Genomic DNA, 26,847 nt, shown 5'->3' with positions numbered 1-26,847 from the left:
CGCCTTTCCAGTGTCCTGGGTGACCACTCAGATGAGCCGATTTGCCCTGATCGGGTTCCTGGCGGTCTGAGGCTGAGAGCGGCGCTGCATTAGGTGAACCCACAGGAGAATCAGACCCACTTTGGTCTATCATCTTACTCCCCATTGCCGTCTCATTAGAATTCTCTCTTTGCCATGATGAATGTCTGCCTTGCTCTTCCACTTTCCTTTCTCTCTCTCTCTCTCAGACAAAATTGGCAATATATTTTACAAATGTTTGAGAAGTGAACGGCTAATGCAAGCAACAGATGGGAAAACAGACAAACCAAACATACAATGTCCCATAGTAAACTGCAGTCCAACACTGCCTCACGGTTTTGGCGTTTGTATGTGTGAGTGTAAGCGTGTTTTTGCGTTTAGTTCATCGCTATTCGGTCGCTCCTCTCTCTCTTCATGAGGCAGGAATGCATGCAATATGCAGCCAGTGACACACAGGTTTACACACTGTTTGTAGACTGGTCATTGTTCATTAATAATGCAGGACACGTTCAATAGAGTTATTGCAGGGACAGACAGAGCCATCATTTTCTTCTGCCGTATCGATGTAAATGTACTTCATCTTCATATTCATCTTCTAATCCACTTCCCTCTTCCAGCTTGATAATTGATAGGTCAAGAAACTTTGCCGATGGGGCTTTCTCTGTGGAGTATTTCAAGGCTATAATCTCAGCTGAAAACAAACTGTGGTACTTCATGGACTTTGTTCTGGACTTTTCTGTTGCCACCTCGACCTTCACCTTTCCTTGTTGACACTGTGTGCGCAGACTAGTCTCTCTCTTTTTTCTAGGCTGTCACCGTGAAGTTGCTGCAGTTGTTTTTCCTGCCATCTTTCTATGTAGTCAGCACCCAGCCACAACCGGTCAAGCATAGCAAGTGGTGTGTACTGTGTCTGGAGTTGAATAACACTGATATTTGGTGGTTTCAACAGCTTTGAAATTATTCTGAAATCTTTGTTTGTCACTTTTTTAAATGCAATATGCAATTTCAAAATACAGTTTTAAAAGCCCAGCAGGAAGACCTGTGTGAATTTTTTCTTTCATTTTTGTTTTTGTTTATGTGGCTTTCATCTGATAAAAGAGAGGCCGTTGCCTGCAGCTACATCTCAGCTGTCAGTGTTTCATCGTAGTCATCAGCTAAGCCACTCCCCAGTGCTCACTGATAGATCTGCTAAAACATTTACAAAGTCCAGTTTCTTCTCAATGGAGGGTTTCCAGACTGCAATCCCAGGGAACAAAACTGTGAGATGGCAGCATTAGGCAAGCCCAAATAATCAACAAAAAGTATCTCTCAGAGCTACTTAGTAAGATCTTGCCAGTACACTGAAAAGTTTCATGAAAAGACCCAACACCCTTCGTGAAGAATTCGTTTTTTCTTTTTAAAATGTGTTATCATTTTAAGAGTAAGAGTAGTCATTTGTTGATTCTTCTTCCAAACCAACTGTTAGGTAAAAATTCACCCTAGTTACCTCAGGACTCCGGAGCTGCATATAAGTATATTTATTAGACAAACAACAATTGCAATCGGGCTCACTCCTCTCTCTTACTTTGTCTCTGTCTCTGTCTTTCTCTCTCACTGTCAGTGGTCTATAGTCTATATTGATTTATTAAAAGTAATTAGAAGTAAACCAGTCACCAAGTGGAATGAAAATGTAGGGATGAGACTTTGCCTCAAAGGATATTTGAGGTCACTTTATGTTTGTCGTCCTCATTTAGCTTCTAATACACTCTTTCTTTTCCCTTCTTCCAAATGAAAGACTGTATTGTCTAACTGTATAATACAGTACTATAGTCTCCAGCTGGGTCTCCACAATGAAGGGATTTGTTACAAGACACAGAATGTGTACTCAATCTCCCACAATCTATTCTTCCATGTTCTAACTGTAACTGTAGAATGATCTATGGAAGAACTACACAGCCATACATTTTTTCTGTTTTGGGAAGCAAATCGATTGTTCTCTGAAACTGGACTCTCCCATACATCCCAACACATACACCCTCCACCAGCAAGTGGGGGGACCTCTTCACTTATAACACCCTTAATTAAATCAATACACTCAGCACACTCTGATTAAAGTGATTAAATCCATTTGTCCCTTTCTAGCAGTAAGTCAGCTCAATGTCCTTATCAGACTATAAGACTTTTCAAGCTCCGATGACTGAAGCAATATTGCAATCCAATGGACAATCTACCACTGCTTACCCCTGTGAACACGGTAATGAAGAACTGCATTTCTCTCATTTCTGCTCCAGAAGTGCATGTTTTCACTGATGTCATGTACATTTCTGGTTGTAAACAGCTTCTGTCCTTGGTATTTATCAGGCCTCGTGCTGCCAGCTCATAGGCATTATTTCCACTGCAGTCTTGAAGTTGTCTATTGTACAAGGGGTGTAGTTTAAGAACGGCAAGACAAATTATACTGAAAGTTATGGGATCTGTGAGGTGGTCACCATATGTATGCTAAGATCACAGCTGTGTGACAAAAGCAGGAAGAGCCATTCCCGTTGTATGTCAAAATCAGGAAGATGAGCCACGACATACCTCCTGAAATGTTTCGAATAACTGTTATTGCAAATAGAAAAAAAAAATGATGATTTGCATTTCAGGGCTCAGGGTGTTGTAGAACCGTTGAGTGATTCACTCTCAAAACGGTCAAATGTCCTTCTTAGATTACTCATTACTCAGATTGTGCAAAGGAACTTTGGTAACTCTCTTTTTATCCCCAACTCTGAGTGGTGAAAGACTGTCTGTAGTCTTTCAAACCTGCGGTGTGATTCCTAGGAGTAATTCCGAGTAACTTGATGCACTGTAGGTCCTTCTCTAACACGCTCTTCTTCTCTGGAGAAAGAGAGATTGTCCAAAAACGGAGGTGATGTGTAGACCGGTAGGGCCTGGCTCGTATTCATCAGTACAACAGGAAGAACCATTCCTTTCTCTGAGAGAGGAAACATGTTTACGTGCTCTCACTTCAGTATGGTACTCTCTGTGCGACTGCCTCTGTCTCCTCATGAACACTCTGGTCCGCCTTTAGATTTTCTTGCACTGAATTCAGTATTATGATTTATGCGTTCCTGTAGCTCATCTGGTGCAGCAAGGCGCTAACATTGACAAGGTCATGTGTTATGTATCCAGGGAGCACAAACTAAATTATTTATATATTTATATATATAATATGTATTTAAATAAATATATAATATATAATATATATATATATATATATATATATTTAAATACATATTATATATATAAATATATAAATAATTTAGTAATTAGAACGGAAAGTCACTTTGGATAAAATCATCTGCTACATGAATACATGTGCACGTAAAATGTCATGTTTTCATGCAGGGACTCGCTTCATCTGCCATTTCAACAGAACAAGATAACAGATCATCAGTCACAGAGATTACAATTCATCTGGAAAGAGCAACAGATCATTGCATCCATCCATTTGGAAAGGTAAGCCCCTAAATTGCACAAAACAAGAGAGATGACGTATGTGTCTCAATGGACTCAAAATGTCCATGACTTGGCATAATTTCAGTCCACAATCGGAACAGTGTTTTTCATATGACTGATGGGCGTTCTACATCACGGGTGCCACTTCCTCACATCTGTCATGAGCTCCTTCTCTGTGCAAAAAAAGCAAATCGTCAGTAACAAAAAGATGCTGATGAATGTGAATTTGCGAGGCTGTGTTACTTAAGAATACAGACTAAAGAAGACTAAGTATGTTTAGTAGACAGGCCTATGACTGTTTGAAACAGCAGTTGCTAGTGTAAAGATACAATAAGTGTAAACTTAACTTTACCTCTGTTCTGTCCATAACTTGCTGAAATGTACGTTTATATTTTTATCTAGATAACTTATATTTTTATTAATATGTATATTTATAGGTGGACACATTATATACATGATGGACCTTAATTTAGTGTACCGATTTAATATGTATGGCAAATAAGAAACCATATCGTTGACGATGGGCAAGTTGGCGTTGTAACATCATGAGAAGTGGGCTCTGCTTTCATTAAGACCACTGCTGCAGCACAAATATTACAAACGTTTCCTGCCAAGGTGGCCTCTAGGGGGTGCATGATGTTCAATGCAAAAATCTAGTGCTTCGCTCGCCACTATCTTGTGACGTAAAGGTTCAAACTTTGTGAAATTTGACACGCTGCATCACTACCACATTCTTTGGACTCACAGCAAATTTTGTGAAATTCCGTTCTTGGGGGCGCTGCAACTGACACGTTTCAAAATCTTAGGCTAAAATATTGAAATTTGGAACACATTTGGTTACATCTCTTGAAGTTCCATTTGGCTTGCACAACAAAATGGTCAGCAACAGCCAATCAATATTCAGCAGCCAATACATGCCTTTGATGTAAAAGTTCAAACTTCATTGATTTTCATAATGCCAAATCGAAGCTATTTGCCCAATTTCGAATAAATCAGCCACAAGATGTCACTACAACAACCTACATTATTTGTTTCTCTGTTTCTCTGCTTGGACCCCGATGATCGCTGCTTGCAGATATATTTAAACGTATTATTATGATAGTGTATACCCCTGTCCTGTTATGAATGTAGATACTCTTTTCCAACCCATTCTTGCCTTTAACTAATAATACTATATGTTATACATACATGCATATTTCTCAAAACTTTGTAAACAAATGGCAAATGCATTTATACAAAGAAGCTCATATTGTTCTTTATGTATACATGTAAATATATATATATGTGTGTGTGTGTGTGTGTGTGTGTGTGTGTGTGTGTGTGTGTGTCAGATTAGATTTGTTCTGCTATAATTATGCAAATATGATCTTTTCTCATGCCTGGCAGTCGAATTGAAAAACAAAACAAAAATCATAAATTCTTGGGCAAAGGCATATTTATTTTCATTTTACAAACAATAAATCAAATTCATGTGTTTTAAATAACGCTATGATATGTTAAGCAAGCCTGCTTTATTTGATCAGTTGTGAAAGGTCAGGCTGAGTCAGTGGCTTGGCCAGGAAGAAGATGGATCAGACACACCTTCTGTCTGTGGTATTAGTCTCATAAATCCTGTATGATGAGGCTATACAGGTGTCTTTTCATTTTGTCCATTAATGTGGTATTGGTTGGCAATCCAAAGACATTACTACAGCTTATTGCATCATGTGCAGGCAATCTACAGGCAGTCTGTCATGTAAGCACAGGTTGGTTGGACTGTGAATTGCTTCTTGCTGTGTGCGCTGCACGGACCTGGGAGGCCTTTGTGCCCTGGGGCCCCTTGATTTCATAACTCATCCGTGCTCATACTCTCACTTTGTGCGATCGTGCGTCATATTACACACCGCTATGCGGTACGTCTAGTTGGTAAAGTATTTTGTTTGCAGTAGCTACAATTCAAGTTAGGAGTACTTTTTATTAAACAGGGGCTGTTCGTCTAAAGCAGTGCAGTGCAGCTAGACCCTTGGTGATCTTCAGTGCTGTCATTAGGCGTCGTCTCCTTTCTCTCCAGGACAGCTTGCAGGGTTGGTTGATGCACATTGTTGTTGGTAGTGTTTGTAAAGTCTACATACTTTGTTATGATGGTGCTTTTTAAGATGTTTAAGTTGCTGGTATTAAAACTATATCTGACTTTGTGCCTCCTGTAAATAAACCCGCATCCTCCTAGACTGCCGACATCTGTCATGCATTTCTTTCCTTTCAGATTAACGGAAGGCTTTGCCAACAATATTTGGACAGTTTTGCATTTTTAATTCCTCAGAACACATTGGATAGTCGGACAGAAGTTTGGACAGCAAATTTTTCAGCCATGTGATTTCTAGTGTGAGAGGATTGTCTATCTCTATTCTCGTGCAGTTTGGGGCCCTGCCAGCCGGTGGCCCCTAGAGTTTAAGCCCCATTGTTAATCTGGCCCTGGATAAAGACATCAGTGCATATCAAGATGGAGGAACAGGACTGGCATGCCTGCATTGATGCCACAGCGTTAGCTGGAGAAAGAGCCAGAGCTTCCTGCATGGATGTAAACAAAGATGGCAGCACCCTGGAGCTACAGAAGCCGGCTGGCATAGACACCCAAGTATGCTGGCAAAGTGTACTGGGAGGCTTTCCATGCCCAATTTGAATGGTTAGCCAGCGCGAAGGCTTGGTCAGATGAACAGAAAGCCCTCCAACTTACTCTTTGTTTGATGGACGGCGCCCCGCTTTGTCTGCTGCTTTTGGATCCTAGCGAGAGGGATGATTTTGGTGCGTTAACCAGCGCACTCAGGCGGCGTTTTGGGCAATGCTGCGGTCTGAGATGCACAGCCGACAAAAACATGTGAGTGAGCCACTGTGGACCCTGGCTAAATGACATTGAAAGTTTGATGAGACAGGCATACGCACACATGCCATCTACTGTGCAAACTGAGCTGGCCCACGACCATTTCATCAGGGTGCTCTCCCCAGATGACATGCGCACACATACCCAGCTGGAGAAGTTGACTGAAATGATCAGGGGGCTGGCCATGCAACATGGCCGACATCATCCAGACGACATCCACACTGACCGACCGATGCTATTGGGGTGACGAACCTGATGCCTGCGACTGCCCAGCACTAGCGCCGAAAGCCAGAGCTCCCCTCCAAGGCTGGAGCAGGTTGTTTGTCCGCCTGGGTCACACTCGTTCAGACTGTACCTGAGCTGCTAGCTCGATGGTGAACCCTGCCGGGGCCTGGTGGACATGGGGTCTACCATTTCCCTGGTGCGACCTGGCATCCTCCCAGGCACCACCGGCCCAGTCTCAGCAGCACGGTCACCCATCAGTACCCAGCCGAGGACTGTCACAGGAGACAAGGCTGGCACGAGAGGGAGAAAGCCGCTGCGAGTCCAGGCTGGAAGCCAGGAGCTTATATACGAGGCTCTGGCTCACGGACATCAATGACCCATGCATCATTGGCCTGGTCGGGGAAAGAAGGACGGATTTGAGGGCCAACACACCAGCCACTATTGCCCTGTGCCAGCGTCGAGCCCCTGTGCCCCATCGCCCCAGCAACCCAGCCCACTGCTCAGGCCTCCACGCCACCACAGCCACCGCCGGAGGCACTGCCAGTCGAGAGGAGCTACTGCTGTGCCAGCGACAGCCCAGAGGTCTTCCACGCCGCGACTGCTGGTTCCACGGCCCACCACATCGATGCTGCCTGCTCCGGGGAAAGTTCTGCATCCGTCGCCATTAACGTGACAGCAGCCTCGGTGTAAGGGGCACAGGAGCTGCATTAGAACCTGAGGACTGCGCCAGCTCACTACGCTACACTGTACCCACGCCAGACCTACAGCGTTGATTCGAAGCATAAATTGGCCTTAACTCAAGGAGAGAATATGTGCAGGCTGGAAAATGTGCAGTTGCGCTCTTTTCTTTTTACTTAAGTGCATGGGAGAATCACACCCATACAGAACTGACAGCTAGAATGTGAGGACTGGAGCAAGTCCTGAATTTGACAAAGAGTGTATTGCATTTAGCAGACTGACTTCAAATGCATCCGTTTATTGAACTCAGAACTAGGATTAATGACATAAATTTAAAAAATAAAAATTTACGAACAGAACACTTTTTGAGAAAACACTTTTGTCTATCAGACACACTTCTGATGTGACTGAAAATTAAGTTATGCGCACTACCTCCACAGCCTATGCTGTTGTACTGGATTTACCCATTTACCACAATTCAACAATTCGTTGAAAATAGTTTTTACTGTTTATGTGTGAGGGCCTGGGCTTGTGTGTGTGCGTGCGCGCGCGCGCGTGTGTGTGTGTGTGTGTGTGTGTGTGTGTGTGTGGACGCGCGCGCGTACGCGTCTGTGTTTGAATCGGGGAATTTGGGTTTTGTATGGGCAACCAGCAGTCCGAAGAAGAGAAGAAAGCTAGCGCTTTCTGTCCATTAATTCCCTACTAGCGCGCGGCACTGTCTGCGGTGGCACCCCACGGAAGCACATGTGGAAACAGTACGTTCTGACACCCGACAGGAAAGTAAACGAGTGTGCAACGTAACATAGAGTCGGTGAGAGGAAGACCAACAGAAAGGGGGAGAACAAAAGTGGAGGGAGCGCTCAGGGGTAGAAGAGAAGAGGGGGGAGCCATCAAGGACATATTTTACGCACCCTTATTCGCTAACACGGTTTGGAGGGCTGCAACTGTGATTCCTCGGACTGAGAACATTGCTTACTCCGACCAAAACAGAGCTGTGTTTGTTTATTAGCTAACTTCACATTAGCTCGGAGCTATTTATTGTTCTGTTGGGAGGAGTTGGCAACGGACGCCGCATGTTGCCAGCAAGCCAGCTAATCAAAGCAGATCTCACCACGAAAGCCATCTGCGCATTTTAAGCGAGCGACTGAGCGGAGAAGCGGCAGCGATATCGGAGTTTGAACCTCTCTGCCTTCGTGATAGGCTGCCTGAACACCCCTGATTTCATAGCCCGGGTTGTGTTGGAAAACGCTAGTGTGCCCCCCTTGCTTAGAGATTTATGAGCTCCCTTGAGGCTAATGGTTTCGCTGTATTTATTTAAGCCACAGGGTCGCCTCGGTACTAGCGAAATGTTGAAATCCAAGGTGTTTCTGTAACAGAGGTGAAACATGGCAGGGCTGCAGGCATCAGAAGCTGTGTCAGGACCCTTTTTGGAGCCCCCTTCGCTGGACGCGACGTCCCAGTCACAGACCGCTGCAGTTTTCGATGTCGCGGGCTTGAACCTCAATGATGCCGCAAACGTCTTGACCCCAACGGGGACACGGGCATATCTGGACGTGTCACCGGTTACCGTGATGCCCGGCGGGTTCCCGGTGCTTGGGGCCGAGGGGGTATATACGAATGGGAGGTGTAAAGAACAAGTGAGCCCCAGAATCGGCAGCCGGAGCCGCGATAGCTCTTCAGAGAGGAGCCTTGGTGGAGGCACCACGCCATGCGGCATCATGAAGGTTAGTTCCACAACCTTCAAATTTGTCAGTCAGTAGCCTTATCTAAAGCCATCACTATATGACTTTGAGAAGGCTGCGGTGCTGGTAGCCTGCAGCTGTGGCACATTCCATTGCTTCTGCAAATGGCCATTAGGAAACCTTTCATTATTTAGTTTCAGTGTACAGATGCCACTATGGTCGGACAGCATGCCAGTCACTTGGACCAGTCAGGTCTGATGTTCCAGACTGTCATTGATTGTTTATAAAGCGGGCCCGGGGACAAATTGCCCATCCCGTTTTGGCACGAGCCCAATAATCTCCATAACTATAGCCCATTTTTTGTTGTAAAGCTGCTGAAAATAAGTCCACTAAGCATTTAGAAAACTAGGCTGTAAGTTGCGGTCTCAGTAGATTACAAGACAAATAGTAGGACTTCAACTGAACGAGTGTGACGTTGACCTATGTGCAACATGGTTTGTCCATCCTCAGTTTCTTTGGGATTGGGATTCTGAATTTCTTGTGCCTGAAAGTCGTGCATGTGGAACATACAAGCATCACAGGGAGTTAAACATGACATAGACGTTCATGCTTAATCGTGGAAGACAAGTTGAAAGTCTGACAAACCAGTGTATATCTGACCAAGTTCCTGTCGGCGTGACCACATTTTTATACAGATTCTAAAACTAGTGAGTAGTTGGTGTCAGTTCAGCTCTCAGGTTTAACGTTTGTCATGTAGATGTTTTGCTTGTGGTAACACCACTACAACACCCGGACTGCTTTTTGAGGAAAATGACAACCCTATATTCACAGACAAGGAGCATAACTAATTAATATGCCTAGTTACACTATGTATGCCTATGTACTTGCACAATTTTTCTTCTTCTCAGCAGTCCAAAAGGCACCCCGGGGAGCTTTCGGTCGCTAGAACCTGCCGGATGTTTGGAGTCTGTCATTCTGTCATTTTTTCGGATACGTTTAGCTTAGCAACGGACACTTAATGCAATCATGTTCCAGTCGCTCGACATCCCCTGCGGCGGTGTTGTGGGTGTTTAGTCGGGGGCATTAGGGGAAGGAGAGTGCGGTATCTTTACGCACCGTTAACTCCGTTAAGTTCATGCAATGGGGTTGTCTTTATTTATAGAGCCGTTAAGGTGGTTGTGCATGGGAGAAGGGGAATCCTTCGGAAAGATTGCGGGTAAACTCGCTACGAGTCCTTTTACCTCTTCGTTGATCCAAGTGATGTTTGATTTACGGGACACGCCCTTTCTAAGGGGCCGCCAAATGTAGTGAAAGCCCCCTGGCACAAATATGCCAAGAATGTAAGGAAATATCATCGCTTTCATGAAGCATACACAAAACCTTTAAGGTTTATTTTTGTAAAAAAAAATAAAGCACCATCACTTTTTCCTATATGCCCATGTACCTCTCTCTCATACACACGCACAGAAAGAGGGAGAGAGAGAGGCCCTCATATTCTGAGGGTAAGAGGAGGTCAACATAATCTCTGGAGGCAGTTTCACACAAACCTGTCAATCAGGGCAAGTGTAACACTTTACACACCAGATCAAGTCTGAACAGAGACCAGCTTTGAGCATGTGTGTGTTCTGTGTAGTCAAGTTGTATGTGTACTCGTGTATGTGGTAACCGTTGCAGGATGATAGCTGTGTGTCACCTTCAGGAATGCATTTATTCACTTCCTTTGGTGGATAAATTGGATACCAGTCATTAAGGGTAACTGTCTCATGCTTAATAGAAACAGGAGTTCAAGGTCATAAGCAGTTTGTTAATAAGTACATTGATTTGATCTACCGACAAAGTTCTGAATTATCATCGCTTTACATTCAGTTTCCATACTGTTATCAGATATTGTTTTTTTCTAGTAACATGGAAAGAAATGTTTTTCTTCCTGTCTCTGGAGAGTATTGACTGTTTTTGTGGTTGAGTACGTTAGTCAGGCTGGTATCATTTTGACAGGGGTAGAGCTTTTGTGGTTTAAAGACGGGAGAAAACCGAGAACATACAGACCTGACTGTTCAATCAATAAGTTCTCTGTTTCACAGAAGATCTCACCAAGTAGCTTTGTGTAGGCTTAAAAATGTCCATCGAATGTGAAGCAGTCCTGAACAAGACTGATAAAGTTGTGATGTCAGTCATTTGTGGCACTAATGCTGTTTTAAAGTGTTGTAGACGCACAGAGAGCTGTGAGAAGCTGCGACATCACTGTGCTATCAAGAGCCGAGGGTTTTTAGTGCGACACCAAGTAATTACCAAGTGCTAACTGCACAATCCGCAGAAACATGTTACTACAAGACAGAGCTGAGATAGCAGCTCGGGCACAATTATAGAGGCACCACGGCCCGTGCCGTCACACTCTCTCTCACACACACACACACACACACACAAACACACACTGTCACACACACACACACACACACACACTGTCACACACAAACACACGCACTCTCACACACACACGGTGCTCCTTCCTGTCTGAAGAGAAGCAGCGTGCACGGGAACGCGGGCACAGATCCACGGCATGGCGCGTCAGGAACCGGGCCGGGCCAGACAGAACACAGGCCTGGCATGAGACCTGAGAACCCTGGCGGCGGTGGCGGTGGGGTGGGGTGGGGGGGAGGGCTGTCCTTCAGGCCTCCTCAGGGTCACTAAAATGGGTAGAGCATTGGGAGAGGTCCAGGAGGATCCTTTTGGGAGAGACTCCCCCCCCAGAGAAGTCCAGACAAGCTGTGCGTTGACTCACCCCCCACCACAGGAAGTCCTGGGATTGAGATGGGGCCAGGGATGGGAGTAGCAGTATGGCACACACATACACACACACACACATACACACACACACACACACAAACACACACACACAGAGTATTTGGCTGATGGCAAAAGGGCTACATTCTCAGAGCTGAGGGACACACACACACACACAGTGTTTGGTTAATGGAAAAAGCACTACGTTCTGAGATTTGAGGGAGATTGACACACACACACACACACACACACACACACACACACACACACACTGACACACACATCCACACACACTGACAGACACACACGCACACACTGACACACACACACACACACACGCAGACACAAACACACTGACAGACACACACGCACACACTGACACACACACACACACACACACACACACACACACACTGACAGACACCCACACACACACACACACACACGCAGACACAAACACACTGACAGACACACATGCACACACTGACACACACACACACACACACACACACGCAGACACAAACACACTGACAGACACACACGCACACACTGACACACACACACACACACACACACACACACACACACACTGACAGACACACACACACACACACGCAGACACAAACACACTGACAGACACACACGCACACACTGACACACACACACACACACACACACACGCAGACACAAACACACTGACAGACACACACGCACACACTGACACACACACACACACACACACACACACACACACGCAGACACAAACACACTGACAGACACACACGCACACACTGACACACACACACACACACACACACACACACACACTGACAGACACGCACACACACAGTGTTTGGTTAATGGAAAAAGGGCCACATGCTCAAAGGGAAGGGAGACTGAGTACATGTGCTAATAACAACCTAACACAGGCATCATGCCCTGACATGACCAACAGGCCCCTTGCTTTGGCTGTGGCACATACAGTGGCCCCATATGTCCTCAGTGGAGCAGTGATTTGTTCAGTCATTTGGGAGAGGCTTTTATCTGAAGTAGCTGGGTGTAAAGTGAATGCACACGCTTGTCAGTGTGTGTGTTTGTGTGCTCCCTGGGAACAGTATTTTCTCCGAACAAATCAATCTTCTTTGGAATGTATTGTTCAGAGACTTTCAAATCAAAAACCAGTGGAAGTAAAAACACAAATTGATCGTGCGGACAATTGCCTTTGAGCCCTGTGTATTTGGCCCTCATCATCAACCACAATGAATCAACCCTTTTTTTTTAGCCTAATGAGTTAAGGAGCTTCTGTGTGCAATTTGTGCATAGGAAGGCCTGTGCCACAGCCTATCGCTCACTCTTTGCTCTCTGTGAGGGAGTGTTCTCCTCCAGCTGGCACTCTAATTGTGTAACCTTGCATATGAAATATGAGTGAGGCAAGAAGATGTCGAAGATGCTTTCACTTGCAGCTCATTCGCAGGATTACAGATGAGGAAACATGCAGCTGATGTGAAAGGGGCACACACTGTTACACACACATTTGTATGTACACACTCATTCACACACAGTCATTCACACACACACACACACACACACACACACACACACACACACACACACACACACACACACCACCCACACACCCACACACACACATGCACACACACACACACACACACACACACAAACAGTGAGTTAACGAATACACACTTAAACAATGAATTCAAATACATATCCATAACATACTTACTAAACACACTCCCACACATACATGTCCACACACACACACAACATACACACACTTGACTAAAACATACACAAGGAATACGACAACATACCCACAAGGCACTCAGTCAACACACACACACACACACAAACACTCACACACACACAAACACACAAACACACACACAAATGCAACATGCATGGTGTGCACACAGCACACTCTTTTTCCTAATGCACATACATGGACATGGACACACACACACGTAGAATATGGTAACTGTATGCAGGGAATCTGGGTCATCTGTCTCCAGTGTTCTGTGGCTCCCACACACATGCTCAAGCGGAGACATTACAGTAAATGCAGAGGAAAGTCTGTTTCTCTGTGTGTGTGTGTGTGTGTGTGTGTGTGTGTGTGTGTGTGTGTGCGTCTGCAGGGTAGTAATTGTATAAATGAGTGTTCTAAATGCTGTGCTCAACCTGAGCTATGAAACGGGGAAGGAGATGGTATCCAGGCCCCCCCCGCCCTAATCTTCAAAACACCTTCACCTCCCCTCAACAGTGTGGTCTCCACGGTTACTGCCCCTTCACTGCCTACCTCCCCACCCGACACACACACACACACACACACACATCCACACAACAGCTGTGGGAGGAAGAGGGTGGAGGGCGATGCAGGGGGGTGTTAACTACACTGTAGTTATATAACACTGCCTTGGGACTGCAGCAAGGCTCCAAATAGTGTGTGTGTGTGTGTGAGAGAGAGTGAGAGTATTTGTGTGTGAGGGTGTGCAATAGTAGATGTCAACCAATGAAGATATAGCAGGGTTTCTTCTCAAGAAACCATACATAATCCATCTTTCTTTCTGTCTCTCCGTTTCTGTCTGTCTCTCTCGCTCTGTCTCTATCTCTCTCGCTCTGTCTCTCTCTCTCTCTCCCTCTGTCTCTCTCTCTCTCTCACTCACTCACTCTCTGTCTCATCATCTTCTCTTGATCACTATTTTTAACCCTCGTCCTCATGACCACCTCTCTGAGAGGCATTGCACAGAGAAATGGGGAAGTTAAACCACACGCTGGCAGTGGATGGCAAAAAAAAATCTGTCCATCTTTTCACTCTCATTTTTTTGGTCTCTTTCAGCAGTGACCTCATTCGGCCCAGCTCCATGGCTGAGGTGCCTATGTCATCATCTCTTTTCTCTCTCCGTCTGTCTCTCTCTCTCTCTCTCTGTCTCTCTCTTGCCCTCTCTCTGGTTGTCTAACACCCCCCCCCCCCTCCTCCTATCTCTCCCTCCCTGTCTCCTGCTGTCTCTCTCTCTTTGGAAGTAGCTTTGTCATCCAAAAGCAGTTCCCTTTTCAGTCTCTCAGCCAAGACGCCAGCGAGGCAGCCATGCCACCTGATACTTGCATCAATGTGTATGTGTGCTTTTGTACGTGTGTTTGTGTGTGTGTGTGTGTGTGTGTGTGTGTGTGTGTGTGTGTGTGTGTGTGTGTGTCTGTGTGTGTGTGTTGCTGTTTTTAGATTATGTGTCTGCTTTTGTGAGAGGGAGAGAGAGAGAGAGAGAGAGAGAGAGAGAGACTGTAGCAGAGTGTGTTTGGCTGGCTGCTGTTGCGTTAAGGTCGGTGATGAACTTGAGCGAATCACAGATATCCTGGAGTGCGTTAAGTTCTTATACTGGTGCCAGCTAGTCATCAGCACACCAACACAAATAGCTCCAGCAGTGGCCAGCCCTGATCTCATCCCCCTCCACCAGGGAGAAAGAACCGGAGAGATCCTGTGTTCCTCCCCCAACCCACCCTGCTGGAAGTGCCCCTGCCCCCATGCCACCCCGCTAATGCCTAGCAACAAAAGCCAACCCACAACTTCGCATCATAGGCACAAAACTCCCACAGTAATTCTGCAACGGTGAGAGGCTGGCCTGAAGTTGTGGTCGGACATCTTTATAGCACGTTTGTTTTGCGTTCGCTGTTTTTCACACCGGGGTGGGTGGACTGAAATAGGAATACTGAGTGGTGTTTCTTTAATGTCGCAAGCAAGCAGGTCACGCTGTCGAACGTTTAAGAGAGCAGCATCGTGCGTACCTCTCTCGGCACTCTTAAGGAAATGGGGAGACGTTGGGGAAGTCATGAAACACGAAAAAGCCTTTTCCCGCAGACTCTCATGGGAATGTTGCTACCAGGCACGCAGGGCGTATAAAAGGAGGTTTCACCAACCTCTTGAGGAAAAGGGGATATGTAACACGTATACACACACACACACACACACACACACACACACACACACATACACAGTCACAGAGGCGCACACACTCACACACACACACAAAACAGGCGCTTGTGTGAGATGTAATGTGACATCCTGTGGCAGAGCCCAGTTGGCTCTGACTTCAAGAGCGGAGAAAGGGAAAGCATTGGAGAGAGGGAGGAGTGGTGAAAAGAAAGGATATCAGGTTTCCCTATCACTGCCCTACCAGTGCTTCAAGCAGAGGGAAAGGTGTGTGTGTTTGTGTGTGTGTGTGTGTGTGTGTGTAAGTGGTGGATGGTTCTGTGGTATTGTATTGTGTGGGATATGATCAAGGATAATTCTGCAACGTGTCTGAAGGTTTTTACATAATAAAGTGGAGCTGGAGCCTGAAAATGTGGGTCTGTATAGGGAACGTGTATTGACATATAGGCATATGAAGAAAGAGGTCAGATAAATGAACATATGGTGTGATTGTGCGTGCGTGCGTGCGTGCGTTCGTGCGTGCATGCGTGCGTGTGTGTTCACCAGTGTTTGCTCCTGATCTGATCACTACCCTTGAGCTCAAGGCCAGGCTGCTCACACACACATCTTGTTTTGTTCAGGTGAAAGGAACACAATTAACCTTCCTCTGCCTCCTCCTCTCCGCCTCCTCCTCTTCTCACGCCTCTCCATCACTCCTCTCTTTCTCTCTCTCTCTCGCTCTCTCTCTCTCTCTTGCTCTCTCGCTCTCATTCACTACTTCCCTGTTTCCCAGTCAGTAGCTGTGCATCTAACTAGCTCATGTAGAGGTTTGTCCTTTTGTCCAAAATGTATAATGCCTCGAATCATTATAAAGCCTCTGTAGACATACATAGTAGGTTGCGTAATGCATAAGGAAGGGAAAGGGATTGGATTGATCATTAGATTGTTCGGGTCTCAGGGTGTCTGTCCATTGGATGGTCTATTTTGGCTGCTTTCCCTATAGGGATTTTGGCAGGATTTTGGAGAGGTCCATCTTTGAACACTTTCATTCATTAGTTCATCCATCTGTCCATCCAACTGTGACCCATGGTGACCCATGGTAACCAATGCGTCTCTTCCCCCATTTGTCAGTCGAGTTCCATTAACCCTTAACTCATCCTTTCAGTTTCCAGATCAATAGAAAGGTATTGATAAGGGTACGCAGCGAAAGCGAGAGAAAGACAGTGGGAACAGACAGTTCCAGCCGTATCATTCGGTTGTTTCTGTCTGAGAGTTTCCTTGTGTCAAGTTTCAAATCTCTCCGTCTTTCTCATTCTCTGTTTTTTCCCGGTGTCTCCATGTCTCTTACACAGCTACATCCAACTGAAAAATAACCAAATCTTTAGACATGTGTTTGAGGAAACAGAAGGCATGAGCTTCTTTCTTCTTCTGTTATTTGTATCCCTATGTTCTCTCTCTCTCTCTCTCTCTCTTGCTCTCTCTCTCTTTCTCTCTCTATCTCCCTTGCTCCTTTTTTACCCTCAGTCTATCACAGTGTACCCATGCCTAAACACAAAGATGGTTAGATTGTATTCTACAAGGGCGTTTTCTTGTGAAATCTCTTGTGAAAAGAGGGTTCCTGTGAGAATAAAAGATGTTCAGAAACTAGAGTTTAATAGAATGAATTCACTCCGCTGTTTAGTTGTTCTGTCTGTTCTCTGTCCATGCGAAGGAGGATCACTGTGAATCCCGCAAGTGATCTGTTTATGGAGTAAGCCAGGCATCTTTCAATCTGTCAGTCGTCAAAACATAGAAAGCAGAACCCCCAAGAATAGACCTCCAGACTGCATGCCTTGGGGAAAGAGCGGAGAACCTGAGAGGGAAAATCGAGGGAAAGATTGGAAGGGGAAGGGGGTGGAAGAAAAGGAGATTACAAGAGTGACGAAGAAAGAGAGAATATTATACTCATAAACTGTGACAGGAACCTAAAAAACAGGAAGTGAAGTGATTTCATTCTTTGCAAGTTGTGGCAAACCAGCAACAATCATAAGTAGCCCTGAGTTACTAGCTCTATCTTTTTTAATCTACTTAAACACACGTATGTGTGTGTGTGTGTGTGTGTGTGTGTGTGTGTGTGTGTGTGTGTGTGTGTGTGTGTGTGTGTGTGTGTGTGTGTGTGTGTGTGTGTGTGTGTGTGTGTGTGTGTGTGTGTGTTGCTGTGTGTGTGTGGCTGTGTGTAGTAGGGGTGTAATACAATATTGATACACTTGAGTATCGTGAAATTATGTTTTATGACACTATCGATTTTTTATTAATTGTTTACATGCCAAGATGTGTGTCAATCAGTGGTTCAGTGCTGTAATCCAGACATTTCAGCCATTTGACTCTTCCGCTCCAGTGTAACAATTGAAACGGAGACAGGAAGTAGCGTAAGGGCGCACTGCTAACATTAAAAAACTTTACAATATATCACCTTGTTTACAGTATAATGATACGTATCATATCGCCAGATTCTTGCCAATACACAGCCCTAGTGTGTGGAAGTACAAACATTGTTTGGTCTTTTTATACAAACTGTTGACATACAGAACACCAAAAAATCATCTATTTTTCGCTCTGTTTCACACATTTCATACATTCTTCCTCTTTAAAACTGGCTGTTTTATTTGCTTTGAGATTTGCTCCAACATGAAGGATATGTGTCTTGGTGTCTCTCTCTGTCTGTGTGTGTGTGTGTGTGTGTGTGTTTGTGTATGTGTGTATATGTGTGTGTGTGTGTTTGTGTGAGTGTGAGTGAGAGAGAGAGAGAGAGAGGCTAATCAGCTTTTGCCATTCCACTCATGGCAGTGAGTCACAGTGTGTGTGTGTGTGTGTGTGTGTGTGTGGGACGATCATGTGGGAGAACGTACATATGCGTGCCAGAGAGAGGCTGGCTTATTAAACACACTGCTTCTCTGTGGAGGCTTCATTTCGTTAATGTTCTTAATGTAGGACCATAGCATTGTTCTTAATGTTCTTAATGTAGGACCATAGCAATGTTCTTAATGTAGGACCATGGCATTGTTCTTAATGTTCTTAATGTAGGACCATGGCATTGTTCCTAATGTTCTTATTGTAGGACCATGGTGTTGTTCTTAATGTAGGACCATGGCATTGTTCTTAATGTTCTTAATGTAGGACCATAGCATTGTTCTTAATGTTCTTAATGTAGGACCATGGTGTTGTTCTTAATGTAGGACCATGGCATTGTTCTTAATGTTCTTAATGTAGGACCATGGTATTGGCATTGGCATGTTCATGTTCTGGCATTGCATACCAGTTCTAATTAATGCTATAACATACAGACTAGGTTTAGTATGCTGTTGAATGGCAACTTGTTCATCGGAAGGGGCAGTGTAGTAGCTTTGAATGCTAAAGCAAGTCTGGTTCATCATTTAAACTGCTCATGTGTAACCCAGGTACACGATATGCATTATATGACATATTGTGCTGGGACCTGAATGTCTTGGGGTTCCAGAGTCTGTCTGGTTGGTTTGAGAGATTTTGGTAGCACGTCGATCATAGTCCTTCCTTCAGTAGTTAGCTGGATTCAACCACATAAAAAGACGTGCGCACACACACACACACACACACACACACACACACACTAATAAACCAAAGCCATCTTTAGGCCCCTCTCTGCTCTTGCAGATGGTGGCACGCCTGGCATTACCAAAACTGGCGCAGATGGCAAGAGATGAGAGAGAGGAGAGGAGGCTTATCCACTGTGAGCTGTGTGGAGGTGGTGTGTGTGTGTGTGTGTGTGTGTGTGTGTGTGTGTGTGTGTGTGTGTGTGTGTGTGTGTGTGTGTGTGTGTGTGTGTGTGTGTGTGTGTGTGTGTGTGGTGAGGGTGTGTGTGGGTGTGTGGTGTTGACATGGAGGTGTTGAGCTTTATATATAGAACTTTGGCTGGGGGCCTCATTGTTGTGTGGCAGTGTTATGTGTGTCTCTACCTCTCTCTCTCTCTCTATCTCTGTGTGTGTGTGTGTGTGTGTGTATGTGTGTAGGAGTGTATGTGTGTGTAGGTGTGGGGGTTAGGTGTAGGGTGTATGTAGCTGGTTGGGATGGTAAAGGTAATGTAATGTGCTGTGGTGAACACTTCAAATGTCACGGTTTTGTGTAAATGTTAGTCATTGAAAGTATTGAAAGTGCACACATACCGACACACAGAACAGTTCACTCTCACCCTCTCTCTCTCTCTCTCTTTCTCTTTCTCTCTCTTTCTCTCTCTCTCTCACCCCCCCTTCTCTCTCTCTCACCCCCCTCTCTCTCTCACCCTCTCTCTCTCTCTCTCTCTCACCCCCCACCTCTCTCTCTCTATCTCTCTCTCTCACACTCTCTTCCTCTCTAGTGATATAGTAGGCTCATCTTCTTTCTTTCAAAGATCTTTTTATTGACTTTTACATCACATTACAAACAAGGCATTAACAGAGAATTATTACCTTTTTCGTTGGCAAACGATGTTGCACAGTTAATAATAACATATAAGTGCTATCCATATTATGGATGTGTTTATTTACTTTTGACTGGTCATTTGTTTGTTTGTCCTACGATGTGACCAGGCAATTCATTTATTAGTGCGAAAACAAATATCACCCTGAACAAACAAATTTAACATGCCTTAAGGAAACTATTAGTCACTGAATATCCAACTCTGATGCCCTATTAGCATGTTTTGATACGGAGATCCTGGCAGTTCTGGTCAAAGCAGTGGAGAAGAAGTGTGCTTCCTTGTGTGTATCCGATTCGCTCCTTATTGACTGACAGCAGGACCGGTGAACGGCAAATTCAGTTGTGAGCCCCCCCGCAAGTAAGGCTCATAGGCTTAAGTAAGGAATAGGCTTAAGTATTTGTTTTGTGTTGTGTACATGATTGTGGTTGAATATTAACGTATGTGTAGTGTGTGTTGGTGTGTGTGAGGTTGTGTGTGTGTGAGGGAGAGATAGTGTGTTGAGTGTTGTCCTTAGTTCTCTCTCTCTATCTCTCTTCCGCTCTCTGTCGAGCGCACACTTTTCCCATACAGGCTTGTTTATGAGATTCCTGAGTGTGTTTTTCTTCTGGCTGCCCCCCCCCCCCCCACACACACACACACACACACATTTAACAACCTGTACGTGTGTGTTCTTTGTGTATGTGTGTGTTCTCTGTGTGTGTGTGTGAGCTATCGTTGCCGGCAGTGAGGACCAGAGGTGTTCCACTCAGGTTCAGTGGTGAGCGATGCACAGGGACTCTCCCCAGAGTCTGACACACTAAAACTGCCACTGCAGAAAATTGATATGGCCCTCTCCATGTTACTGACACACACACACCTGATAGTCGGACACACACACACACACTCACACACACACATAGTCAGACACACACACACACTCACAGAGTCAGACACACACACACACAGACACAGACACAGACACACACGCACACACACATACACACATACACACATACACACATTCAGACACATGTACTTACACCCACACACACATAGTCACTCACATACACAACATTCGTTAACACAGGGCCACATTATGTAAAAGGCAGTGCTGTGCTGTTTTGTGTGGGTGGGAGTTCTGAGAGAGCATGCCAGCCAATACCTGTAGAGTGGCTGTGAAGAGATTAGAAGGGTTGCCCTGGTCTGGCCTCTTTGAGTCACTCCTGTTCGACCCCTCCTCTCCTCCCTGCCCATCTCCCCATCATTTCTTTGTTTCCCCTCACTGACTGTTGGCATGGGATCTTGTGCACAATAGCGGGGATCCCAAATTGCTGTAATTATCAGACAGTTGGGGGCTGACACTCATCTCACCCGCCAGAGTGGTTCAGAAGGCAGAGAGAGAGCGCGAGAGAGAGAGGCAGACAGACAGAGAGAGAGAGAGGCAGACAGACAGAGAGAGAGAGAGGCAGACAGACACAGGCAGACAGACAGAGAGAGAGAGAGAGGCAGACAGACGGAGAGAGAGAGAGAGAGAGAGAAAGGCAGACAGAGAGAGAGAGAGAAACAGAGAGAGAGAGGGAGGCAGACAGACACAGGCAGACAGACAGAGAGAGAGAGAGGCAGACAGACAGAGAGAGAGAGAGAGAGAGAGAGAAAGGCAGACAGAGAGAGAGAGAGAAACAGAGAGAGAGAGGGAGGCAGACAGACACAGGCAGACAGACAGAGAGAGAGAGAGGCAGACAGACAGAGAGAGAGAGAGAGAGAGAGAGAGAGAGAAAGGCAGACAGAGAGAGAGAGAAACAGAGAGAGAGAGGGAGGCAGACAGACAGAGAGAGAGAGAGAGATGTCAGTGGATAAGGGGATATTCACACATTGCCCTGAGAGAATAATAGGGCATGACAAATAATATGTACAGTGCGCGCACACACACACACACACACACACACACACACACACACACACACACACACACACACACACACACACACACACACACACACACACACAAGAGAGAGTTATGAAGTTTCCTGTTAGGCCTTCAATGTCTTCTCATGGTGTTCTCTGTGCCACACTCTCTTGTGCATTTTCTCACAGCCACCCTAAGGGAGACCGGTAGAGAAGTGAAACAGAAAGGGACAGACAGAAACAGACAGACAGAAAGAGGGAGACTGAAAATAAGACATGCTGCTGTATAATGACACACCTCCGCATGTTCCGAAACCGAACACAGGAAGTTGCTCTTACCTGTCTTATCTGCTGTGCTATCACACCAAGCTGTTGACAAACAAAAACTACACTCTGGATGGTGCTGGTGGTGGTGGTGTGTGTGTGTGTGTGTGTGTGTGTGTGGGGGGGGGGGTTGGGTGTATTTGGGGCACACCCATTTTCAGTAAGAAGTTGCACATTTCTGTAAATCTCAACATAAGAGGACCCAGAAGACTATTAGTGTAGAAGTGTCTTATTTTAAGCAGTTTCACCTTTTCTGAGTGCAGTCGAAGGTCAGTGTAAATTGGCTCGCCTTGCCAAACGAGTTGACTAAGCGTGGAAATGGATTCCATGGCTGTGGCCAGGGTGAGATGCACTGTGCGTCATGCTTATTCCCAGTCACTGACGGTCAAGCCAAACTGAACCCAGAACAGTGACTGACGTCCTCTCTCTTCCCGCATGGATGTGAGATGTGCTGAGGCCCCTGATTGACCTATAATCCCACATAGTTCAGGTACAGGTGCTACCCAATCTACGCAATTGCCTTATGGGTTCACAGGCAGGATGTGCTGTTTTTTTGACAAGATAGTGTCTGGGTCACTGTGTCCTTTTTCCATCTTCACATTCTGGCTTCATCATCTCTCATCTCTCATCTCTCATCATTCTGGCATCATCTCTTCCACCCTTTATTTTTTTCTTTTCTCTCCCTCTTCACTTTTTAGTCCTTGTCCACTTCAATTCAGTTTGATCTTCTAGTCTCTCTCTCCTCTCCACACGTCCTGTATCTCTCCCCCCATCTCCCCGTGATGGAGTGATGCCCTGCCTCTGATGTCGTTTGAAGAGAGGAGCATTTGGAGACGCGTATGAGAGAGAGAGACTGCGGCCGGCTTTCAAGATGCCGTGTAATGATTAATAGATGTACATCTGCCACCACTTCCCGAGAGGTTTACGAGCAGGACCGCGCAAATGACACATGTTAGTACAGCCAGTGGAAGAGTGCTTTAAGTGTGCAGGGCTGTCTTGGTTGCTTTGTGTGTGTGTGTGTGTGTGTGTGTGTGTGTGTGTGTGTGTGTGTGTGTGTGTGTGTGTGTTGTGTGTGGTGGTATAGGTTGTGTTGGTGTGGTAGATGAGTTGAGTTGAGTCACTGATTGAATGGACCTGAGCTTCATGATGGAGTTTTTATTGATCCCAATGTGGAACATGGGCTTCATCACTATTGGGTGCAAACAATGCTCTGAAGAAAAGGGCTCGAGAGCTTAAGCTGTTAAATCACAACAAGCTATGCAGATGTAAGATGTGAGGCATTTTTTAGTTCACCACAAACTGTTTGCACACGTGCTGTGATCCTTTGCCGAGGACACATAAAATGTTCTGTCATCATGAAGGCTGGTATTAAAGCACATAGTAAAACAGTGGTAAACCTAAAGTGTAGGCCTGATCCGAGTGGACGGTGTCTGTAAAGTGTGTTGATGGGCAGTTAGATGGTGCATCCAGTCTTGGTGTGATGTCTTTAGCTCTGGCCACAGCTGCAGGACATGTCTGGATACTTGCCCTCTGCAGTGCTGATGTGGTGTGTTGCACCACACACTTCTATTAAAGACACAGTAACAGGCAACAGTTTGCCACTTTTTAAAGCATGTTTTTATAAGCAGTTGGCCGTCTAGACTATGCACTACGCAGTTCAATGGTCCGGGTCAGTTAGCATGCTAGCAAGCCTTTTGACAGTACAAACTGTACTGTTGTTGGTGTTTGTAAGGTGCCTGCATGCCTTTTCAGTAGTTAGTTTGCTAGTTTTTGACCAAAACTCCTTACTGGCGCTTTAAAGCCTGTGATGCCTGTTGTCTGAAGTGAAACTGTGGCTTGAGCAACACATTCCCACAATGCTCCACCCCTGAGGAGATCTTTACCCACAATGCCTTGAGAGGTTTCGCAGATAAAAGACTGCATGGGTTAGTGTGTAGTATTACTGATGGTAGGATGTGAGCACGAGGCCTGTGTTACCACAAAACTATAGTCTTAGCTAGGGCTGAACGATTAATTGCATTTGCGATTTAATCGCGATATGATAGAGCGCGATTTTCTAACCGCAACGTTCGCGATTAAAAAACGTGGTCTAAAAAAAAAAAAAAAAAAATGTTTTTTTTTTTTTTTTTTTTTTTTAAGATGGTAAATTTTGCACAGTGTTTAAAAAGTGCATGCCTAGTGTTTATACTTAAAATTACATTTTTTAAATTACTTAAATGCACAGTGGCAACGCCACCTATTTGTTGTTCTTGTTTCTGTAATGAGCAGTTAAATAAAAATGTAAAATGTGGGAAAGAATATTTTACACTAAATGTATCTAATATTGTGTTGGTCATATTTAAATAATTTGTTTTGTTGGGAAAAAAAGAGGATACAAAAAAAAAATCGCATATTAAATCGCAATCGCAATATTTTGGTAAAAAATCGCAATTAGATTATTTTCCCAAATCGTTCAGCCCTAGTCTTAGCTCAGCTCAGCTCAGCAGAAGAATAAAGGAGGACTCGATGAGATGGAGTCTGTGAAGGAAATGTGCCGAGGTATTGATGTGAACCATGTGGCTGTGGATCGTGTGGTTGCTGGGGTTTGTGTGTGTGTGTGTGTGTGTGTGTGTGTGTGTCCAAGGAGGGAAGAGTGATGGTTCCTCTTTCTTGTAGTCTAAAATCAGAATTTGGAAAGTCGAGTAGTTCAGCACTAGAGGAAATTCACATGGTATGGTCCAGTTAGAGACACACATATGCAGATGCACACACACATTCACACACATACACAAAACACACACAGTTACACACACACAACACTCTCACATACACACTGAGATATGCATATAGACATAAATACATACACACACACACACACACACACACACACACACACAGACACACACACACACACACACACGCACGCACACACACACACTAGTCTGACCATTAGGCGTAAGAAGTGCACACTCAACCAAAGACTAACAGCTGTGCTAGAAGCAAGTCAGCGAATCAGTAAGTTCTCTCTCTCTTTCTCTCTCTCTCTCTTTCTCTCTTTCTCTCTCTCTCTCTCCCTTTGTCTTTCTCTCTCTCTCTCTTTCCCTTTCTCGTTCTCTCTCTCTCTCTCTCTCTCTCTCTCTCTCTCTCTCTCTCTCCAGTCTGTTGATTATTGCTCTATTTAATTTCCCCTTCTCTGCCACATCCCACAAGAATCTTTTTGTTCAAACATACAGTATGTGAGATAGAGATTTTGAATGAGTACGTAGACATTGCGCGCGCACGTGTGTGTGTGTGTGACAGGTCTTTCTCTCTGCGATTAGGATGCCGTGAGCTGTGCTCTCAGCTGAGCCCGACGCTGAGTTGGCACATCACAAAGGAGGTGACTGACTGGTGACCCCCCTCCCCTCCATAAAGCACACACACACACACACACAATCAAAAGTTGAGCTGACAGTCCATTGCTCCCAGTAAAATAGTAAAACATACACACACACACACAGGCACACACACACACACATACACAGACACACACACACACACACACACACACACACACACACACACACACACACAGACACACACAGGCACGCGCGCACACACACACACAGGCACAGGCAGAACATTACATTAAACATGAGGAGAGTAGAAATATTTCATATTTTCACTGGTCTTATGTTTACGGCATTAACAATGCATTATATTTGATATTGAGCATAGCCCCACTTCTCCTTTTAAACTTTAATGAGGAGTCACAATGTAAAAGTCATTAGAGGGAATGGAAGAAGCATCCTGTACTGCAAGGCATCTGCCCACCTTGAGGCCGACCCCCACCCGCCCTCGTCTGCCTCTCAACCAGGCACACTGCAGTGTCCTCCGCTCCACCCACATGCAGCAGTCTCTGATAATTGTCCACCGTCATCCTTCGTGCTGCTGCCCGTTTGGCGTTCAGCGGGAGAACAGTCGAGGCGCGTGGACGAGACGGGGACAAGACGAGGGCAGGCGCGCAGGCCCGCCTTGCCAGTCGCACTGCCTTGCCAGTCGCACCGCCGGGCGGCTCGGGCATCCCAGCTGCTCGACCTTGTGTGGAGTGTTTTCTTGACCGCCGACTAATGAAATGCATTGTGATATCGCTTAGCAACAGGAGCCTACCATGCATCTCCTGTCCCCAGTTACTTAAGGGAAAGCGAGAGAGCGGGAGAAAGAATGTCGGGGATGGAGGGAAATGAGAACGAGGGTTCTGTTTATTTGTTTTCTCATTCCTCTGGCATCATTTCCATCCATCCTGCTCCAGTGATGGAGTGAATGAGACAAAAAAGAGAGAAAGAAAGACGTGTGTGTCTAGATATTTCCACTTAAGGAGAGATGGTGTGTGTGTGTGTGTGTGTGTGTGTGTGTGTGTGTGTGTGTGTGTGTGTGTGTGTGTGTGTGTGTGTGTGTGTGTGTGTCTATTTCACAGTAATCCAGGGTTCAGGAAGAAGCATGGCCTGCTTTATAGCTCATCTCATTCATGGCTGACCTCATCCCTGCTATGATTAGAGGATTTGTCTGCCAT

At 45.4% G+C, this 26,847-nt stretch overlaps 1 protein-coding gene across 1 annotated transcript in view; it reads left to right on the top strand.

The window, feature by feature from the left end:
- The first annotated feature begins 7,844 nt into the window (after positions 1-7,844).
- The window catches only part of plcl5 (phospholipase C like 5), a 64,734-nt gene continuing 45,731 nt past the window's right edge, over positions 7,845-26,847 (top strand). The window contains exon 1 of the mRNA XM_031566761.2: positions 7,845-8,979. Coding sequence (XP_031422621.1) covers positions 8,641-8,979 — 339 coding nt within the window. The 5' untranslated portion in view covers positions 7,845-8,640. The remainder of the gene's footprint in view (positions 8,980-26,847) is intronic.

Source organism: Clupea harengus, chromosome 1 (genome assembly GCF_900700415.2).
Source record: "Clupea harengus chromosome 1, Ch_v2.0.2, whole genome shotgun sequence".
NCBI lineage: Eukaryota > Metazoa > Chordata > Actinopteri > Clupeiformes > Clupeidae > Clupea > Clupea harengus.
The sequence above is the reverse complement of the archived record's forward strand: the minus strand, read 5'-3'. Positions and strand labels throughout refer to the sequence as shown.